A 19517-nucleotide genomic window follows, 5' to 3' on the forward strand; every position below is an offset into this window, starting at 1 on the left:
GCACAAAACTTTATTCATTTCAATGACGAAATAATAAACTCCAGGTTTTCTAGCTCTAAAATTGGTTCCTAACATAAGTTTACAGGATATGTTTATCTTCCAATATACAATATTTGGGAGAAGAATACTACACAAGCACCAGTAACATGAGGGAAGGAAACTGATTAATTCTTGCTGTATAACAAAACAATATTATTAATATAAAATACATGAAACCAAAAACATCTCAACTATGCATTTGAAATGGAGTTGTTTAAATTATTGTACCTGTAGAGGAAAAGATCTTTGGCCAGACGCTTGGGTCCAATGATTTTGAAAATGATCTCATATGTTTCAAGTGCCTTCCGATGAACCCCTCCCGGTAAAGCTGGATGAAGACATTGTGCCAAGCGCTTGCCTATAGTCAGCTTTTTCGGTACTACCTGGTACTTTGCGTTGTTCTGTAGTACCTGATAAATCAACAAATCAAGAAAAACTGCACATTTATAAATTAGTTCCTGAACATGGTCAGTAAGTCACAACATACACCTAGGTTACAATGCAAGAGAAAAAAAAACACAACACAAGCTTTTAAGATGTACCACGCAGCTTTCTCTTTGCAATGCCTTTCACTTGTATAGTTGCTATAGACATATTACCAAGCATTTAAAACTTCACTTGCAATAGGCTCCTTTCAGCGTGTCCGTTTCATTTTACTCATTCATTTTATTCATTCTTTTGAAGACAAAAATTATGATCTCCCTTTGTTAAAATCAATTTCCAGCAGCTCTCAGAAAACTATAAAACTGTGGGTGGTCAATCTGGGAAAACTTTAAGAAACCATCAGAGAGTGAGACAAGAAATGTTACAATAAAAAAAAAAAATGAAAGAAATGAGACTTTATTCAAAGAAATTGTGCCACTGGCATTGGCAATTGTACTGTCATTCCTGATTTTCCACAACATTCAGAGGGTAGAACTTAAATGCTTCAGAGCTGTAATTTTCTATGTCAAATTCTGCAAAATTTCACACTGGCAAAATGTATGTGGTAAAGGGTACTCTATGACATTGACTGGAGATACCTAGAAATACATAGAACTGATCAGAATAAGATTTTTACCAGTGGTGAGCCACTGGAACAGGTTGCCCAAAGAAGTGAATGCTCCATCCCTGGCAGTGTTCGAGGCCAGGTTGGACAGAGCCTTGGGCGACATGATCTAGTGTGAGGTACTCCTGCCCATGGCAGGGGGGGTTGAAGCTAGATGATCTTGAGGTTCTTTCCAACCCTAACCATTTTATGATTCTAGGATATCAGGATCTGTATTTATTTGTAAACTGCTCTTAAAGATCATAATGATATCACACATTCAACTTATTAACTGTTAAAATGAATCAGAACAATAACATTATCTGGTCAATTAATGATTTGAACCCCATTTTATTATTCATGCTTCATAAAAATATTGCTGAAATTAATCCTGGCTACTATTTTTCCACACTATTTCAATAATATTGATTTAGAAGTAAATATTAGTGATGAAAAAGTGCATTTATTTCCACTAAAAATGTAAATACCTTTTCCCTTTACTTACAGTTACAGAAGTCTCAGAAGGGCATTTGCTTGATTTGTTTACTCCTTAAACATACCCAACATTTTACTCACTGCTAAAATATCTGCAAGAGTCTTGGACTGCTAGAACCTTGCATCTGGATAATTTTAAACCAGTACCCTTTGTCAGTTCCTGAATCTTTTCCAAGAGCACCTGCCAGGCATACCTTGTTTAGCTTTCCAAGTGCCGATATTAGATCTGCCCATTCACTGGAATATTCAAAGTTTTTCAATGCTTTGTCAACAGCTGCTACATAGTTTCTGTACTTGGAATCAGTCAGTAGCTCTAGCTCTTCCGTGTTCATCCTCCCACGGTGTCCCCACTAGAGACCAGCTTGCAATTCATGTACAGACATCACCTGTTCAAAATAAGAAATAAAACCCCCTGAAACTGTTGTTTCCAGACATCATTAAAACAATTTTGTATAGAGAACACCATATTTTCCTCAAAGCCATTATGAAATACCAATCTGAAATCAGTTTACAGCAAATCCTGAACATAGCTAATATACTGCACACAAATATCTAACACATCAAAAGTATAACTGCAATCAAGTCCTATTAAAAAAAAATAAAAATAAAAAACTACCACAAAACCCACACAAACAAAAAAAATCCCACAAACCAAACCAAACACCCTCAAAAATAACGCCCTGCCCCTCCAAAATGCACTGTTTATTCTAAGCAATGAAAAAAACTGGTATTTTGGGTTTTTTTTTCCTCCTCCATCACCAGGAGAACCCACCTTTCCACAAATCAGATCTTCTGAAAACGTAAGATACCAATTTTTCTTCCAGGCAGAAGACAAAAGTGAAGGACATGTACACAAGTCAGGCACTATTCAAGAGTATTTTCATGCATCAACACTTCCTTTTACAAGACCTGGTATCCTAATTCAGCAATACAACTCTAGTTTGTTTTTATATTATCATCATCCAGCACAACAAAAGTATATGTTTACTAATGTTTCATAATCAGAAGCTTTTGCAGTTTGCTCTATATATTGTCATCACATGGTAGCCTACACCAAGTAATTAAGATAACCTAATTACAGAAATACCACATTTCTATACACCATACACTATTTATTTCATGAAATTCAATCACTATTAAAAAGAGATATGTTTTTAAAGCTACTTTAACCCCAAGCAGTCACAACCCATAATGGGAGATCCTATTTTAGCATGTCTGCAAAAAAGGCAGCTTTTGCACCCCTCTTAATTGGGGTCTTTTGGGACTTCTCCCTGATGCTCAGCTTCAGAAGAGACTTCGCACTCAGCATATGCTGCTCTTTTCTGTCTTGATTAAAGGGAAGAAAATAGCATGCAGATGCACAGGCTAAAGCATGATAGACCAAAAAAAAACCCAAAAACCAACAACCCAAATAAACTATGCAACAGGTATAAAGACACTATTCATCAGATTGTCTACCAGGTATGACAGAGTCAAACTTAAAACAGCAGCTTCAGTGAGCCCTTCCGAAATGACTGGAGAACATGTCTCCTTCGCCCCAATTCTCAGTGAGCAGCAATATAACAAAATAGCAGGACAGTTTGAAATGAAAATGCCCACAAAACAATAGAGCAGAAGAATTAGCAAAAACAAAAAGTGACATTGTGCTTTCTGGTGGTTGAAGCAGGTAATAAAACCTCGTATCTTTAAATTCTGCCCAGAAAAAAGGCTGTGTTTTTAGACCAATCAGAAAAGACTAATAATTCAACTTATATTAAATCATGTAATAAACACACTCATTTGTGCAAGCTGCATCAAAACCATGAACACTTGTCTGCCTTTTAGCATATATGATAAATTTCAGAAGTTTTATATGGACGCATAAAACCTTTATTTGATTTGTAGTGTACCCATCCCTCCCTTCAAACAGTATTCTCCCCCAAGCTGCTGTTAAATAACTTTGTCAACAGCCCTCATAGGGAGTTACCACTGACTAAAGAACATAAAACCCTCGGTCTGGCTACCCAGTATTTTCAGCTACTTTCAGGTCAACTGCTTGCCATGTTCTTGAAACAATGCTAAAAAACTACAAATTATGTCACTATTAATACTGCTGTATATTTTCAGCACTCCAAAAGGTACAATGAAAAAAGCTGTACTCTGACATTTCCAATATTAAGACAGCTGTACATCAGACTCGAAATTTCACAATAGTAATCTCATCAAGTTTATCACAGCGTCCTGGCAGATTTTTGTGCCTTCCTTTTTGCTCCTTTAATTAGTAGAAGCTTCTGAAGATAAACTGATAAAAACCCAGTTTTAATCCTCCCAAACACTTTTTAAAGTGTTGCTTCAGTCAGACAGAATGCTGCCACTCTGGGTCATGGATAGAGATCTTCAAGAACCTTCGCAGCCATAGGGTGCCAGACAAGCCTCCCTCCTGTCATCACCACATTTACCTATCTTTTCTTCTACAGAACAACCAAAATTCCACATCAATATTTTCTTTATCCTTACTACTATTGTTCTCCTCATATTGCTCATCTCCTGGTTCCTCAGCATTGTAAGGGAAGTTGTAAGAAAGAAGAAAACCAAGAAAAGGACAGATGGGGAAAAAAAGAGCTCGGACAGCAGGAGTGAATAAAAAGGCCAAGAATTACAAAGCTGTTACACTCCTGATCCTGATGGCAGACTAATAATGACAGATCACTTCCAAGGCAAAACAGAAATGCAAACCATTACTTAAGAACCACATTCTGGGTGCCAAACTGATAGACTTTGTGATACTCCAGGTGCATAAAGCAATTAGATCTCACTTTTCATTTTAAAAAGTATTTCATGTGGCTTCATTTCATAATAACCATATTTCTTTGGATTAAGACCAGAAAAAAATCAGGTTTGCTTTGAAAAAGCTGTAGAATGCCAACAGGTTTCTCAAAAAAAGACAGCTGCACAACTGCAAATGTTGCATCTCCAAAGGGGAGTATTAACACTAAAAAAGAAGAAAGGATCAACATACAAAAGCAGTACAATACTCATTTTTCCAAACATAAGAGCTGGAGAAAGAAATTGACACAGCAAATAATGCTTTCTGTGAAGAAAGCATCAGCACCCTTTCCTTTTTTTTTTAACCCACCTAAAGCATAAGTGTAACCACTTATGGCTGAGTGGAAAACAGGGGTTTGTCTTTCTCAAGTGCCTGAAAAACCTGAAAGCTGAAAGTGGACTGATTCAGGATTATCAAAGTTTGACAAAAGCACTAGGAACACAGAGGTAAAACAGGTAGCTTTTCTTTGGACTTACTAACTGATCAGAATATTCTCTTCCTTTTAATAACAAATAACTTTGAATAACCTATACTTAAGTCTATCATGGCACAGTGGCTGATACTAATGAACTTACTCCAGTCATGGAGTCATTTACATTTATCAATATGTTATTAGTCAATTTAATCATTACAAGGTTTTGTATAGAGAAGAAAAAACATGCTCCATTCTCTTACTACTCTATGGTTATGGTCTCATTTTTCATTTTTCTTAAGAAAAGCTTTATATAGTTTGAGGCTACAGAGAGAGAAAGAATTTATTAATACTTTTTCCCACAATGAAAAGTGTCTATTTTCAACAACGTATCTTCCAAATCATATTTTTCCTGTTAGGGTGGTGAGACACTGAAATCAGTTGCCCAGGGAGGTTGTGAGTGCTCCATACCTGATGGTGTTCAAGGCCAGGTTGAATGAAGCCTTGTGTGGGATGGTTTAGTGTGAGGTGTCCCTGCCCATGGCAGGGGGGTTGGAACTGGATGATCTTGAGGTCCTTTTCAACCCTAACTATTCTATGATTCTATATCAGTAGCCATAATAAGGCAGGGACACAGAAAAAACACTAGGTAAATATTATGATTATTTTTTTAAACCTGCCACTATTTTTATTCTAAGATTACTGAAACTACAGGAATGCCCATTTTTATTAGCTTTCATACATAAAAATAGACTTGCCCTACAAGGTTTACTTTTTCTTTAGCCTGAAGATATTAAATTTTTTTTTTTTTAATCTGCCCTTGTTTCTATCATGTGTTTTTACTGATACTTTTCTATTCTCTTCATCTACAATAAAACTGCAGATTTAACAACATTTAATTTTAAAGCACTGTATTTTTATACAATGTTAATTAACACTTAGTAATGTCTATCTCCTTATAAGTACCCCACTCTTATTCCTTCATGGTTTATTGCTTTGAAAAATTAGATGAGTAATAAAATTTAATAGATCAAAATGATTAAAAAAATATCAGTTTCTGTCACACCAGACAGCCCAAAGGATAAACTTGCCAAACAGCCCAAAGGATAACTTGCCATTCCACAATCACCATTTGGCACGAGGGACAACTTTCCTTGGCATGTTTTTTATTTCTTTCTTTTTTTAAACAAAGGTATGAAGAGTACCGTCCTTTGCTTTCATTGTTTTGGCTTTTTTTGCCCCTTATGGCATACCTAATGGGAAGACAAGACATGCTTCTCAGATTGAAGGTTCAGCCACTCTCATGAGTCTGCATATAGGTAGTCACTGACCTGTTTGGCAACTATGCCTTTTTTTAATGGGTAACAGCAAATGGAGGTGTCTAAGCAGAAAGCTATGAGGAAGACACTATCAAAGAAGTACTACATACTTTCAAACTACTTCATAGAACTGTATTTAAATCACATGCGATTGCAGAAGTAGCTCTTGACAATTGTTACTTTCAACTTCACTTTCTCAGGGGGATTTAAGAGCAGAACCACACAGTTCTGGATATACGTGGATGCCTGTAGAGCCTTCAATTATGACTTTGACAGTGAAAGCAGCTACCTAGGGCTGTGGATCTCCTTCTGCTAGGGGTTGTGTGTAGTGTATTCACAGAGCAGCCTTCACCAGTGAGGTGGTATTGGTCTTCCTCTGACTCGTGTTAAGATGGTACTGTTGCAGCTGTGTTTTCCACAGCAAATGCTCATCCTTCACAACTCATGTGTGTAAAAGCCTTCTGTCTCACATCAAAAACCTGTTTCAGAGGCTCTAAATAGTCTTGACTGAAGCTAAAGAAACTCAATTGAGATAAACAATAGTTCCAACACTTATTCAATAAAGCAGCCTTCATCTAGATTCTGTCTCAATTTAATCAATGTTGTAAGACTTTCCAACAATTCACACGCTCTCCAGAATATGTTGTACCCCAAAGCTCCTTTACAGGTTCGATTTGCGACTGTTCCACTCTTGCATTTTTTCAAGCATCACAGAATTGCTCTATTTGTCTGCTTCAAAACAATCTGCAATACTGAAATGGTTGCTTTCTGCTACAGGTCAAGGGGCTCATTACTGTGGAACACAAATTTGCATACATCATGTCAGTTCAAGAATTCTCAAGGTGTATCCCAAGAACTATATGAACCTGAGCTCACAAACTTGCTCCATTTGAATTCCTCAGAGTTTCAGCTTTGCAATATTTCAAGGTTTTCTAAAATTGTTTATTGTTTCAAGCATGACTATGGAAGGCACAGTAAAAGAACTAATCAATTATTAAAATGAGAAAAAATTCAAATTTCACAGTACCAAGCTATTGCTTTTTATGCTTTGCACAGTGCCCACATATCAAGCTGGTAACTGCAGAAACACATTTTTATTTAAAGAGACTCAATACAAACACAGATTTGAATAAATGGAAAACAGAAGACTTGTCATTTGGTAATTTATTATGTTTTGCTTCCCCTCAGAAATATTTAAAAGCATGAATAGCAAAATAAAGACTGCAAATCCCAGGCAACACTCTTAAGATAAAAAAATCAAATGTGGAAATATTCTTCTATCATATATTCATCTATCACCAAAGATAAAGCTTTTCCAATTACAGCTAATTACTCTGTTTCTAAATCGACTTTCTACAGAGTCCTCTTATTTCAGAAATTTTCAGAGACATCTCTAATGTCTTCTGAAGAATAAAAACCACTTGAGCTTGTTATTTTTACCAACTGCTACTCAGTAATGAAAGCTGTGAAACACACTCAAATTACCCAAATAAGCAAAATAGAAAATACACCAGACTGTATAATTAACTATAATTAGCTATGATCTCATTAGTATCCTGCCAACAGTATAGAACAGTTAATAAGAGTTAATATTTTGATTTATAAATTCCCAGTACACTTTTCTACCTAGTCAAAAATCCTAAGTGGAAACAGCTTATTACATTTTATTTCACAGAAAAAAATTACACTGCTTCAGTTGTTCAAATTCCTTTCTATGACAAAATTAAATTAAAGCAGTGTAACAGCCTGTGCATTACCCATACTGACTACTTCTAAACCAATACAAGATGTTTTTCTGAGAGTGATTCTCATTCAAACAAGAATTAAATGAGACAAAAATCTATGTCTTGTACTACAGAGGTCAGATTAGGTACCTACTGACTTTGCTGTCTCCTGGCTTTAGAATCTACAAAATATGTTTGTTATTTATTACATTTATAATTACAAAGCCCCAAACTGTTGATAAAAAGAAACTAAGTTCTTCTTTTGTATCTACAGGAAGCCATAGAAGAAAGATGATCTGGAATAAAACTGTAACTCTACCACTGATCATTGTCTGATGGAAATACATAAGGTCTGTAAAATATTCTTTTTGCTATTGCTGTTTTATGGAATTCCAAAGTCAGGCTTAGACCAAAGAGGAGTTTGTGAACAGGAACAAGTAACAAGATTAAAATGTCATAAGGAACATAGAACAAGCCTTCTAAGTAATCAACTTCTCTATTCAATGTTTAAGAAAACAGATTTATAACTATGAACAATCTCTAAGTGAATGAATTTGCTTTAGAACATAGCATTTCAGCAGTAAAAAAGGGAAAAAAAAAAAAAATCGAATCTATGTCTGCTTATCAGTGGGGATAAGAAAGCGACCAAAAGGTTCTCATTGTCATTGGTAAATATACATCCCTTCCAATCACCTCTTAAAAATAATTTAGGGTGACATTTTAATCCTTCTGCTCACTTCTACTTTATTACAGCTTTTCCATATATAATAGGTGAACTACAAAACCGTTTGATATACTAAAGTGAAATTTTGATTTTTATTCCAGGCCTGCCAATAAAACACTACTGATTCCTTTTCTTCCAGCCCTTGTGCACTGCGACTGCATACTACTTACTGCTTGTCACAGAGTACAAGGGAAAAAGCAGCCCTGTTCATTACAGGGATCTCCAAGCACTGCTGTAACAAAGCAATCAAAGGTTTCCTCTTTGACTTAATGTCAAATAATTATTTTAATCACATCTAACAGTTAAAAAGTAATTCACAAAATCTGAATAAACTAAACACATATTAGCTAATGACAGCATCTTAGTTGCATACAACAGATGCACAAGCAACAATGTGATACTCAGTTGTAACATATCTAAAGTCCTCTTGCAGTATGTGAATGCTGGAATCTTACACCAAAGTTTCTGCCTTTGAAATATCATATCCTTCTTGACATCAAATCAACATTCAGATTTCACAGATCTGAACTTACGTCATTCAGTAAATGAACACGATTTGAATCTTCTTCATCATAACCCAGACCAACCACTAGCTGAAAATGTTTTCTTCTTCCTAAAATAGTATTTTCCCATGTATTTTTTCTTTTCTAGCCACAAATAATTCCTGAATTATCTATCTAACCAGCGTGCATTTTACATCTAAAAATTAACAAGACTCCAGATACCTGTGCTTCTTACTTTAAATTATACATAATTTCTAATGTGTCTTATTAAAAAGCAGATGGCAATCTAAGAATAACACAACATAGACAAAAATGGGGAAATGCTAACCTGAATTTCTGGCTGTCCTTCAATGCTTGCTTACAAGTACTTCTCTTGTCCCTTTCTTCCCTTTGTTGACCACTGTATTTGAACAACTAACATTTCAACCTACATCTAGAACTGGTCACTATTTCCTTCTTATTCAATTACATAGTTGAAGGAAAGAAAAGCACACACACACAAAAAAACCCACCAGGAATTTAACCTGCATTCTTTTGACCTGTTTGCAGAGTTTCCTCCTTAAACTTCATCTAATTTCAACTCGCAGTGTTACCATCTTTATTCCAAGTTTATATTATAGCAGCAATGCATCCATCAAAGAAATGTAGAAAATGTGGGTAAAGTTTTTGTTTTGTTTTGTATTCTTTAAATAATCTTCATTTCAATCTCCATGCTGACATCCCAACAGTCCCAAATGCAGAATATAACACTGAAGCTGGGGGTATGAGGTTGGAGTTTTCTTTGTTTCTTTGTTTAATATATGAACTGTAATATATGACATCCTGCAGTCAATCAGTGACTTTGACAATGCCAATTGTCTGTTTGCCAAGCCAAACAGAAACACAAAATTCTTGCTCAGAAATTAAGTACAACATTGCATACAATGTTTCACCTACTGTTCCCCTGACCTAAACAAACTGCTGCCATGCTGAAGAAGGCTGGCTTGTGCCCTGTGTTGGCAGGGCCTTTTTCAACTATCCACAGTCAAACCTGCAACAGTTTCCCCACCTCCATAAAAAGATCTCAGACTGCATGCAAGCAGTAAGGCTGTTTGGCTTACTTTAAACAGAATATGGAAGATATTTATCTGACTTAGCTAAATTCCTGGTAACCACACAAATTTGGTGGGTTGGAAAAATGATTAGCAAAGAGAAAATGGGCATGTTCTGGTGTGACTGCAATTGCACCTCCCCGCAGATCTGGTATCACCTGTCAGCACACTGAGCTCTTCCTGTGCTTTTCCTGTCCCACAGTGGAACTGCTCAGCTCTCACACGCACGGACTAGGCTTTGGGGCTACTGCCCCAAATTGCTCTCTTGAGCAATGATTGATAAGTAAATACATGATTCCAAATAGTTACCTTCTCTCCAGGTACCTGAGCACCTTATTCCTAAAATAAACTGCAATTTATTTTCACTTTAACATGTTTCAGCCTCATGCCTTCAAATAGCAGTATACTCTCTCTGAAAAGAATCAGTTTTTAACCACCTAGTTTCTCCTGCTTTTTTCCAAACATTTACTGATGGAAGACTTGTCTTGAAATATTCTTTTTCTTTCTTGCTTATTTTTTACTCTCAGCAAACCAGTAAATCCAATTAATATAGTAATACAGTTGAAATAAAGAACTAAACAAAAACAATAAAAAACATAGTGAACATAATAATGAAAAACAACTTGAACTTGTATGACTACTTTTAAACCTAGATTTGCATCACACTTAATTTTAAAGGACAGTTTGCAACTTCCAGACAGTTTTCAGCTTGGTGGACAAAAAAAAAAACAAAAACAAAAAAAAACTAACATGAGTTTCACTGCCTTACATTATGCTTGCAGCCCTCTACTGAGAAAGAAGACTTGCTTCCAGGGTAACACTTTGCCTTCACACTGTGACCTCTATAAATATTCTGACACACAGTTTAACACAGTACCTAACATCTTTAAAAAGAAAAAAAAGAAGAAACAAATGGTGGCATGATAATTTGTTTATGCTTTGTTCACAATAACTTTATAATTGAAGATTTAGACAAAGCTGCTATTCATCTATACCCCTTGTTCTAATAATATCTAGATTCGGGCAAGTTTAACATTCTGCCTCCAAATTACGCCAGTATTTATTTTCACAAAAAACATGACAGAAGTTCTCATATCCTTATCATCGCCTTATGTGGCCAATCTTTTAATATAAAACATTTAGGCAAGACTTTGTCCAACTTCCTTCTTGTTATCATACGCTGAGGTCCCAAGACACTACTAATTTATTAATTTCAAATTTCAACTAATTTCTATTATTTTATTCCAAATTTAATTCTGAAATAATGCCATATGCCATATGTATACCTGCACATTATCTAGACTGCGGTTATATTTTGCAATACATCTTATTTCACATACTCTGCAGATGAATTTCAAATGAATTTGTAAAGCAGAATCCTTTTCTGACTCTTCTGAAAATGGTGGCTGGACCAAACCTGGACTTTCCTCATACTCAGAAGAAAGGCAGAAAAAACACAAGATTAAGTTCCCTTTGATTTTTGCAAATGATACTAGAAACCAAATTAGGCAAAGCACTGTTCCTCAGTTTTACATAGTTTTTTATGCTTATATTGACATACAAGTTTCTGACAAAAACAGAGATGTGTTGAGTAGTGAAATCATTTACTGAGTCTCCTCAGACTTTCATCTCATTTCTTGTTTCAGTTATTAGGGACAAATTGTTGATCCTTCAGTGTTTCTTCTCCCCAAGCTCTGAGAGAGAAACATATCCCTTAATGTTTCTATTTATCACTAAACTTGTTTTCAGCTACAATTCAGGGCGACATGATTATTAATCTGGAAGACAATGATGTGCATAAAAATAAATTACTTTCATTTTTCTATTTCATGCTTTAGCAGGTACCGCTTACTTTAGTCTCTTTTCTATCTCCTATTTTTCTCAACAATTTTCAAAACGGTCTTTTTTACAACATACTTCATACCTCTTCTTGGTTCTCTTCTACACACTGCATGTTTAATATAACATAGCTCCACCAAAGTAAGAAAAAGCAAAAAATAAGTAAAAAGGTAAAAAAGTAAAGTAAAAAAAAAAAAAAAAAAATGCAATAAGCATTTTCAGTCAGCCCAGCCCAAGCAGTCATTCCCAGCTAAGCGAGAAGTCAATGAAGGTGGACAGCAGTAACTCTGGCCAGTGATGAACATATAAAAGCATCCTCACCTTAATCAAAGGGAGAACAATGGACATCAGAAGAATACAGGCTGAGCCCACTTACACCCAACAGGCTGCATTCTTACCCATGTAGCTTGCTGCAAATACTATGAGTATTTCTAGTGGTCAGTGTAGTATGACAGTATTTTTACACAAGAAAAGCATTACCAGTAGTAGAAGTATGGCCTAATCTGTGAACATAACCATCTACTCACATGAACGGCCACTCCGCTAATGGAAGACGTAGAATAACTTGTCTTTGCAAGATGCTGTTTAAACATCTACTGTCACAGATGCTACAAACAAGTTGGGAAAGTAAGACATTCACTTAGAAATGCAGTCTCTTCTTCCCCATTTCTCATTTACAGGCTGCCTACTTTCCAAAAGCATCTACCCCCATTTCAATTAAAACAAAACCAGGAATTATACTGCTGACGTTTTGTCTGTTTCCAAACTGACATTCCTCTACATGACATTCATCCATATTAAAGATGACTGTACCTTTTGGATAATCACAGTATTTAGACATCATACTATTATTAGACCTGCAAAATGTCTACTGCATTTCAGCCTGGTTTTCAAAAGTTACCAAAATTTCAAACAAAAAAATTGGCAGATCAGACACCCAGGCCAGCATAAGCATTTAACAGACAGATCAAGGCTTAGAAACAAAATGAGAGACCTTCCATCTTACATTATGCCCCCTCATTTCCTGCAAGCACCTAGCCCATTACTATTTAGATAGACTCTTCCCACCACTTCACACTCCTGTAGCTGGAATTCGGGTATCACATTATGTGGTTAACCTGAGAAGCATAATACATTCACTATTACTGTATACAGAAAGAAGATCTAGGAGCACAGGAGCTCTTGCTAATCAGCAACAAAAATATAAGGGTTGAGTCACCCAGAGCAAGCCCATCAAACCCTGCAGCTCATATCCAACATATTTTAGGATACTTAAAGAGAGAAACTGTTTAGGTTTTTATGGTTAGTATTATTACAGGTATTTAAATGTTATTTCCAGAAACCCTTTAACACCAGAAGCTGTCACATATTTATGTTTTTCAAGGGGGCATCACAAGATTTAAGTCCATACCTGCATCAACAGATGAAAATTAACGCAGCACTATGAAAATTAACCACAAACTATGGACAGCCACATGCCCCGTGTATCCTTCCAAACAGCACATGCAACTACTCAAGCAGCCGAGCCAAGCACCTAGGAATCCGACCCAAAAGAGGCCCACGGCCCTTACATGCTCAAGGTCAAAGCAGGACGGCTCTGTCAGTCCAGCTCCGAGCTTGCTCCCGGATAGGTCGCGGGCCCGGGGAAGCCCCTCTACGACGGGCGAAGCCAAGGCCCCGCCAGCAGCGCCCGCCGCATGTGTCGGGATGGGGGTATGAGGGGAGGTTGGGACGGGGACGATCTGCAGCCTCGAAACCCCTCCGACCGCTTTCCGCTAGGGAGGACAGCACGGCGGAGCAGAGGCCACGGAGCGGCAGTAGAGCGAGGCAGGTGCCACAGGTTAATTGATGCCGAGCAATTAACAGGCTAACCGCTCTCCCCAGGCTCCTCGGCACCTGCCGCAGGCCAGCTCCGACACGGCCCAACCCTCTCCCTCCGCGACGGTGCCCGCGGCCCGGCACTGGGAGGGAAGAGGAGAAGAGAGGGCCGGCTCGGCTCCAGGGGCGGACCCCTTTCGGCTGCGGCACCCCTCCCCGACACAGGCGCGGAGACGGCGAGGGAGGAGGGGAGCGGCCACGGCCCAGCCCCGCAGTCCGCCCGCACCGAGGGAAGGAGGAGGAGGGAAAGGAGTGGGTGCCGGGCCGAGCGGCGTTACCTGAGCGACCCGAGCCGGAAGAACCCGACCGCCACCAGCACCCCCGCGCAGCCCTGACAGCTCCCGGCATGCACTGCGCAGTGCCTCCTCCGCGCCGCGCAACGCCCTCTGGCGGGCCGCCGCAGGAAAGGCGCACGCGGGAGAGAGAGAGAGAGGGAGGAAGGGTGGCACAGCCCCGCCTTCGGTGCGGTGACGGGAGGCGGAGTGGGGGACGTGCGCGGACGCGCGGCGGCGGAACGTGGCTCTGCGACTTCATGCTGCCGAAGCGCTATGTGTAAGGAAAACGTGGAAGTGGGCACATGTGGACCACATGATGGAAATAAACATAACGGGCATATCTATCTATGTGTGTATGTATTTTGCCTCATCTTTACCTAGTTCACCAAATACAGCGCAGGTAAAAATGTAAGGCAAGGTTAGAAATATTTGGAAAATATTTTCAGTTCTATGAGTAGCGGCTGTATTCAGGATTTTCTAAAATCTACTATGATTTATATGCTTGACCATCCTGATGACGCAGAAGGGTGAGTGTGGGGTGCTCACCTGGAAAACACTGGGTGGAATTTCTCATTTCAAGAGGATTCTCAAGTGAGCAGTTCCACAGGATGAAGGGGACACTTCTTAGACTGCAATCTTTTAGTGTCAAAGTCATTGTTTTGGCTGTCAAGTTTAAGCAGGCTTCATAATAGCAAACAGTTATTATGGTTATAAATTACTTCAGTAACTGAAAAAAAAACCAAACCCACCAAAACCAGAAAGTGCATTCAGCTTCTGTAATAAATCGTCTAGACTTTGTCTGAAGACAATACATATTTCTGAAATATTGCCAGGGGAAAAGCTCATAATATTTATAAATGTTCTACTCGGAGTCTTATGTTATCATCCAATATTTTATGAAATCTAATTTTATTCTCCAGGCTTGGGATAATCATAAAGAGGGAATGCCATTCCTTTTCTCTAATATTAAACTATTCCAGGATTCATTAGGTGAGAAACAGTTACTTTTTGGAAAGCTGACAATTCCCACTGGTTCTGAGGCCAGAGTATGAATCTGCAGGTCATGTATTTCCAATTAAAACGGTGCATTTACATTTACTTTTATTTAAAGATACAAATGCATTTGAGATCTAATTCTTTGGGCTGGAGCTAAAAGCTGGTGCTTTTGGAGCTGTTTAAAAGTGATCTTCACAGAGGCAAAGGTACTTCCAGTAACTAATTTTATATTGTCACATGCTCTCACACTGTGAAGCGATTGGAGTTCTAAGCTTTCCTTTCACCGAATTTAGCAGTGGTGGTTACATCTTGGAGGTCTGAAATTGTCTTACCAACTTCATGTGCAATCAAAAAACTCCCACAAAACATAAGCTATTGAGAAGAATATTGAGAATGAGATAGAGATAGTTGTTGGGCTGCTGTTGGGTTGCTGGCACTGCAGCCTCAGAATGATTCTGCATTAGTTCTTGTCTTCATAGCTCGAGAAGGATGTGGAGTTTTTAGGGGAGGCACAGAGGAGGAATGGCACTGCTGCCTTACAGTGACAGCAGTAGCAGCTGCAACTGTTCAATACAGGGAGAGCAGGCTGCAACAGGCTGAGAGAGTTGGGGTTGTTCAGCCTGGAGAAGAGAAAGCTCCAGGGAAGGCTCTTAGAGCAGCCTTCTAATGCCTAACCGAGACCTTGGAGCAGGTTGCCCAGAGAAGCTGTGAATGCACATCCCTGGCAGTGTTCAAGACCAGGTTGCACAGGAGTTGGAACTGGTCTAATGGAAGGTGTCCCTGTGCATGGCAGGGGGGTTGGAACCAGATGATCTTTAAGGTCCCTTCCAAACCAAACCATCCTATGATCCTGTGAAAACAGTGGATGATTGTTTTTGAGATGTGTAAAGGAAACACTTTTCCACAAAGCAGTTTATGAACTTTTAGAACATACTGCTACCAGAGGTGGTCTGCTGTCCCTAAGCTGAGGAGGGCATTATTCATAATGATGGCAAACACATCTGTAAGTTGCCACTGAAGGAAACAGGCATCCCTAATAGAAGGAGATGGAGGGGAAGTACTGTGAAGTGACCCCACTGAGGAGCTCTTCCTAAACAGCATATCCTTTTACTGACGTTGGAGTCAAAATACTGGGCTAGATGCACCACTGGTGCTAGCTGTGCTCACTCTGTACGACATTTACCTTCATTTCTGTGTAATTATTTCACCACAGAAATGGTGAGAAACCTATAATAACCTACAGACAATTTCAGATAAAAGAAGATCACACCCTGTGAATACTTAAGATTATTCATAACTCTGTAGCCTTCTGTAAGCCTTTGTAAAGTCAGGACCTGAGGCCCTTTCAATAACACTAGGAGTCGACTCTCCTGTAATTACTTGTATTTTATGTCTGACGCGTGACCTGCTTGCTCAGAACAATTTAACCTGCAATATGTACCTTGCTTTGTGGAGTAATTGGAAATGAAAGCCACCATGTGGACTAAATATTTTTCTTCCTAAAAATAGCAAGCAAACAACAACAACAAAATCCCAAACCACCACCTTTAGAATTGCATGTGGAAAGTATGGTCTGCATCTTTGAATACTTAGAATTCCTGCTCTGTAAAACAAACAAAAAATACTGGTTGAGGCAGTTTAGCTGACTTGTCGTATTTCTCCTACAAAACCTAACCTTATTCCATCTGCTTTGGGACTCTTCTAAGAGAGCTACGTGGTTTTGCCAACTGCATGATTACTTCAAGTGGTCTCAGACAGTAAATTGCTATGCAATTGAAGTGTACAAATCTGCCTTTTTGTTTGAAGCTTTGCAAGTCATGTCTTCAAACAGCTCTCTGCAATCACAGGTGGTCTTGAGACATTCATAGAAAGTAAACACTTCACAAAAACTTTGCAAACAACTTAGGTGTTTGGGTTTGTTTTTCAAAGCAAAAGCTTCTTTTCTCGGTGGCCTTGAACACAGACCATCAGCAGCCTCTTATATGCTGCGAGGGAGGCATGCTGCATGAAGTGGGCAGGTGGCAGTGTTCATGAATTAAGGGGAAGTCATGCAGGGATATTAAGGTGGAGTAACAGTCTCTGGGTACAAGAGCTCATGAGAGGCAGTAAGAAGCCTCACCCCAGAGCAGCAGGTGCCTGTGCCAAGGGTCTGTCCGGTATGAGTGCAGCGTGACAGCATTCAAGAGATGTGTGAACCTGGGTTGGGAGGAATTTGGGTGGACTTGGGATGTTGCAAGAAAGGGTGGAGAGGGGGTTGTTTGCAAGGGCAAGGGTGGGCGGTGGTGCAGTGACATGCCACAGGATGCAGTCCCCAGCACTCAGTAGGGAGCCTGCCCCTGGGTTGGCAGAGGCCTCTGCTCAGACATGGTGGTCTGACCTGGGCCAGCTGCTAGCTCACTGCTCTGCGGGAAATCCAGAACAGCAAGAAAAGTTGTGGGTCAAGGTAATAATGGTAAGTGAAGATGAAAATAACCCCCACAAAAAACATACAATCACTCACCGAATCCCACAAGCAGACTGCTGATGCCCAGCCAAATCTCCAAGCAATGGCCACTTTGGAAAGACTACCTCCCCAGTTCTTATTGCTGAGCACAATGCTATGTGCTATGGAGTATCTCTCTGGTAAACTCGAGTCAGTCCTCCTACATCTCCACCACCCCAGCTTCTTCCCTGTCTCCAGCCTACTTGTTGGGCCAAAGCAGAATGAGGCACTGAGGTGGCCTTGGCAGTGTACCGAGGCTGCTCAGGAACAGCTGAAACGCTAGTGTGGTACCAAAGCTGTTCAGTCACAAGTCCTAAGCATAACATCATACGGAGCGCTGTGAGGAAACTCCATCCCAGCTTAGGGGTGGTGGGACTCACCACAGCTCCCAGTGCCTATGGCGAGGTGCCAGGGAAGCCGAACCATTCTCCTCACAGCAGTGCAGTGGCAGGACAGGCAGAAGTCAACACACAAGAGGTTCAGGCTGGGCATAAGAAAACGCCGTGAGGCCAGCCGAGCCCTGGAGCGGCTGCCCGCCCGGGCAGTCTGTGCAGACCTCGCGCTGGGGGCCTCCGGGACCTGACGGGCCCCAGTCCCGGGCAGGGCGGCCCGAGCCTACAGCCGACAGCGGGGCGAGCGTGTGGTGTGCGGCAGCCACCCTGGGGCGCCGCCGAGCGGCAGGAGGCGCTGTGGCGGGCGGGCGGGCGGGCGGGCGCTCCCAGCGTGCACCGGGCTGGGGCGTCGCTTCCTGGGCGAGCCGCTCCCGTGCGGGCATGGCGGCGGGGCTGCTGCTGGAGATCAGGCGCGGGACGCAGAGCGGGTTGCTGGTTATCCGGTAGTGCGGGGCGCTGCCCGCCTCCCGCTGCTCGGGCCGTGCGGGGCGGCCGGTGCTGGGGGAGTGGAGGGTAGAGGGTGGGACGGCGGGTCTGGCTTTTAGTGTCCCTAGCCTTGAGCGAGAGGTGGTGGTGCTGGGATAACCGGCTTGTGCGCCGGAGCCTCCCGCTGCCCTTCGCTTCCTGCGCAGCTCGGAAGAGCTTGAGTTACTCTGCAAATAAATGCTTCTTGAGAGCGGTGCTTTATTTCTCTCGATTGCTGTTCGCCCTGACAGGAGACCCCAGTTTACCGAGTGGGTCCCGGGCCGCGGAGGAGCTGCAGGTGCAGGCTGACCCCGTGCTCAGTGTACCCGGGCTGCGGGCGAGGCGTCCCGCGACCCCTCCACCTGAGGCTGAGGTTGTACAGCGATGCGGGGGCTTAAGCCCAGCTCAGGTCCCTTGGCCCTGGGGTCCTTTTCTCCTGCTTTGTCGTGCCTGCATCAAGCAGCAACTCGCCCTGACACCTCCTCTCAGAGGTAAACCCCTGCTTTGCGTCCCCAGCGAGGCGGACGCGCCGAGCGCGCCGGTGGATATCTCGGTGGCCGCGGACCGTGTGGAAGTGAAGAGCGGCGGGAGCTGCGAGGCGGCGGCGTTGCCACCAGAGGTCAGGCTAGCCCCGTCCTCCTGCCGCGGCCTCCGCCGCCTCCCCGGCGACGGCCTCCACCTGCGCATGCGCCTGCGCTGCACGCCTCCGGGCGCTGGTAAGGACGGTTCGCGGACCGGGAGGGGTTACAGTAGCTCGTGGCTTAAAGATGCTGCCTTGCTTAGGATTACCTGAAACCTTACAGCGCTAAATCATAGAGTCACGGGGTGGTTGGCATTGGAAGGGGACTTAAAGATCGTCTAGTTCCAACCCCCTGCCACGGACAGGGACACCTACCACTAGACCAGGTTGCTCAAAGCCCCACCAAACCTGGCCTTGAAAACTGCCAGGGATGGGGCAGCCACAGCCTCTCCGGGCAACCTGCGCCTCACCATCCTAACAATAAAAGATATCTTATGTCTGATCTAAGTCTACCCTCTTTCAGTTTAAGC

The 19517-nt window shown here is 41.2% G+C and overlaps 2 protein-coding genes across 7 annotated transcripts in view; one reads left to right on the plus strand and one right to left on the minus strand.

Moving 5' to 3' along the window:
- Window positions 1–17919, minus strand: part of DOP1A (DOP1 leucine zipper like protein A) — a 67974-nt gene extending 50055 nt beyond the window's left edge. For 2 of the 5 annotated variants that reach the window (XM_065681353.1, XM_065681357.1), the window contains exons 1-3: window positions 17629–17919; window positions 1756–1947; window positions 268–449 (exon numbers count right to left, since the gene is read on the minus strand). In XM_065681353.1, coding sequence (XP_065537425.1) covers window positions 268–449; window positions 1756–1893 — 320 coding nt within the window. In that variant the 5' untranslated portion in view covers window positions 1894–1947; window positions 17629–17919. Of the gene's footprint in view, window positions 1–267; window positions 450–1755; window positions 1948–14135; window positions 14304–17628 lie in introns of those variants that run through there. The other 3 variants (XM_065681354.1, XM_065681352.1, XM_065681355.1) reach the window with 2 other exon arrangements.
- A 450-nt stretch (window positions 17920–18369) lies between these two features.
- The window catches only part of UBE3D (ubiquitin protein ligase E3D), an 85403-nt gene continuing 84255 nt past the window's right edge, over window positions 18370–19517 (plus strand). For both annotated transcript variants that reach the window (XM_065681359.1, XM_065681360.1), the window contains exons 1-2: window positions 18370–18445; window positions 18984–19183. In XM_065681359.1, coding sequence (XP_065537431.1) covers window positions 18384–18445; window positions 18984–19183 — 262 coding nt within the window. In that variant the 5' untranslated portion in view covers window positions 18370–18383. The remainder of the gene's footprint in view (window positions 18446–18983; window positions 19184–19517) is intronic.

This window comes from Lathamus discolor, chromosome 5, assembly GCF_037157495.1.
Source record: "Lathamus discolor isolate bLatDis1 chromosome 5, bLatDis1.hap1, whole genome shotgun sequence".
Lineage (NCBI taxonomy): Eukaryota > Metazoa > Chordata > Aves > Psittaciformes > Psittacidae > Lathamus > Lathamus discolor.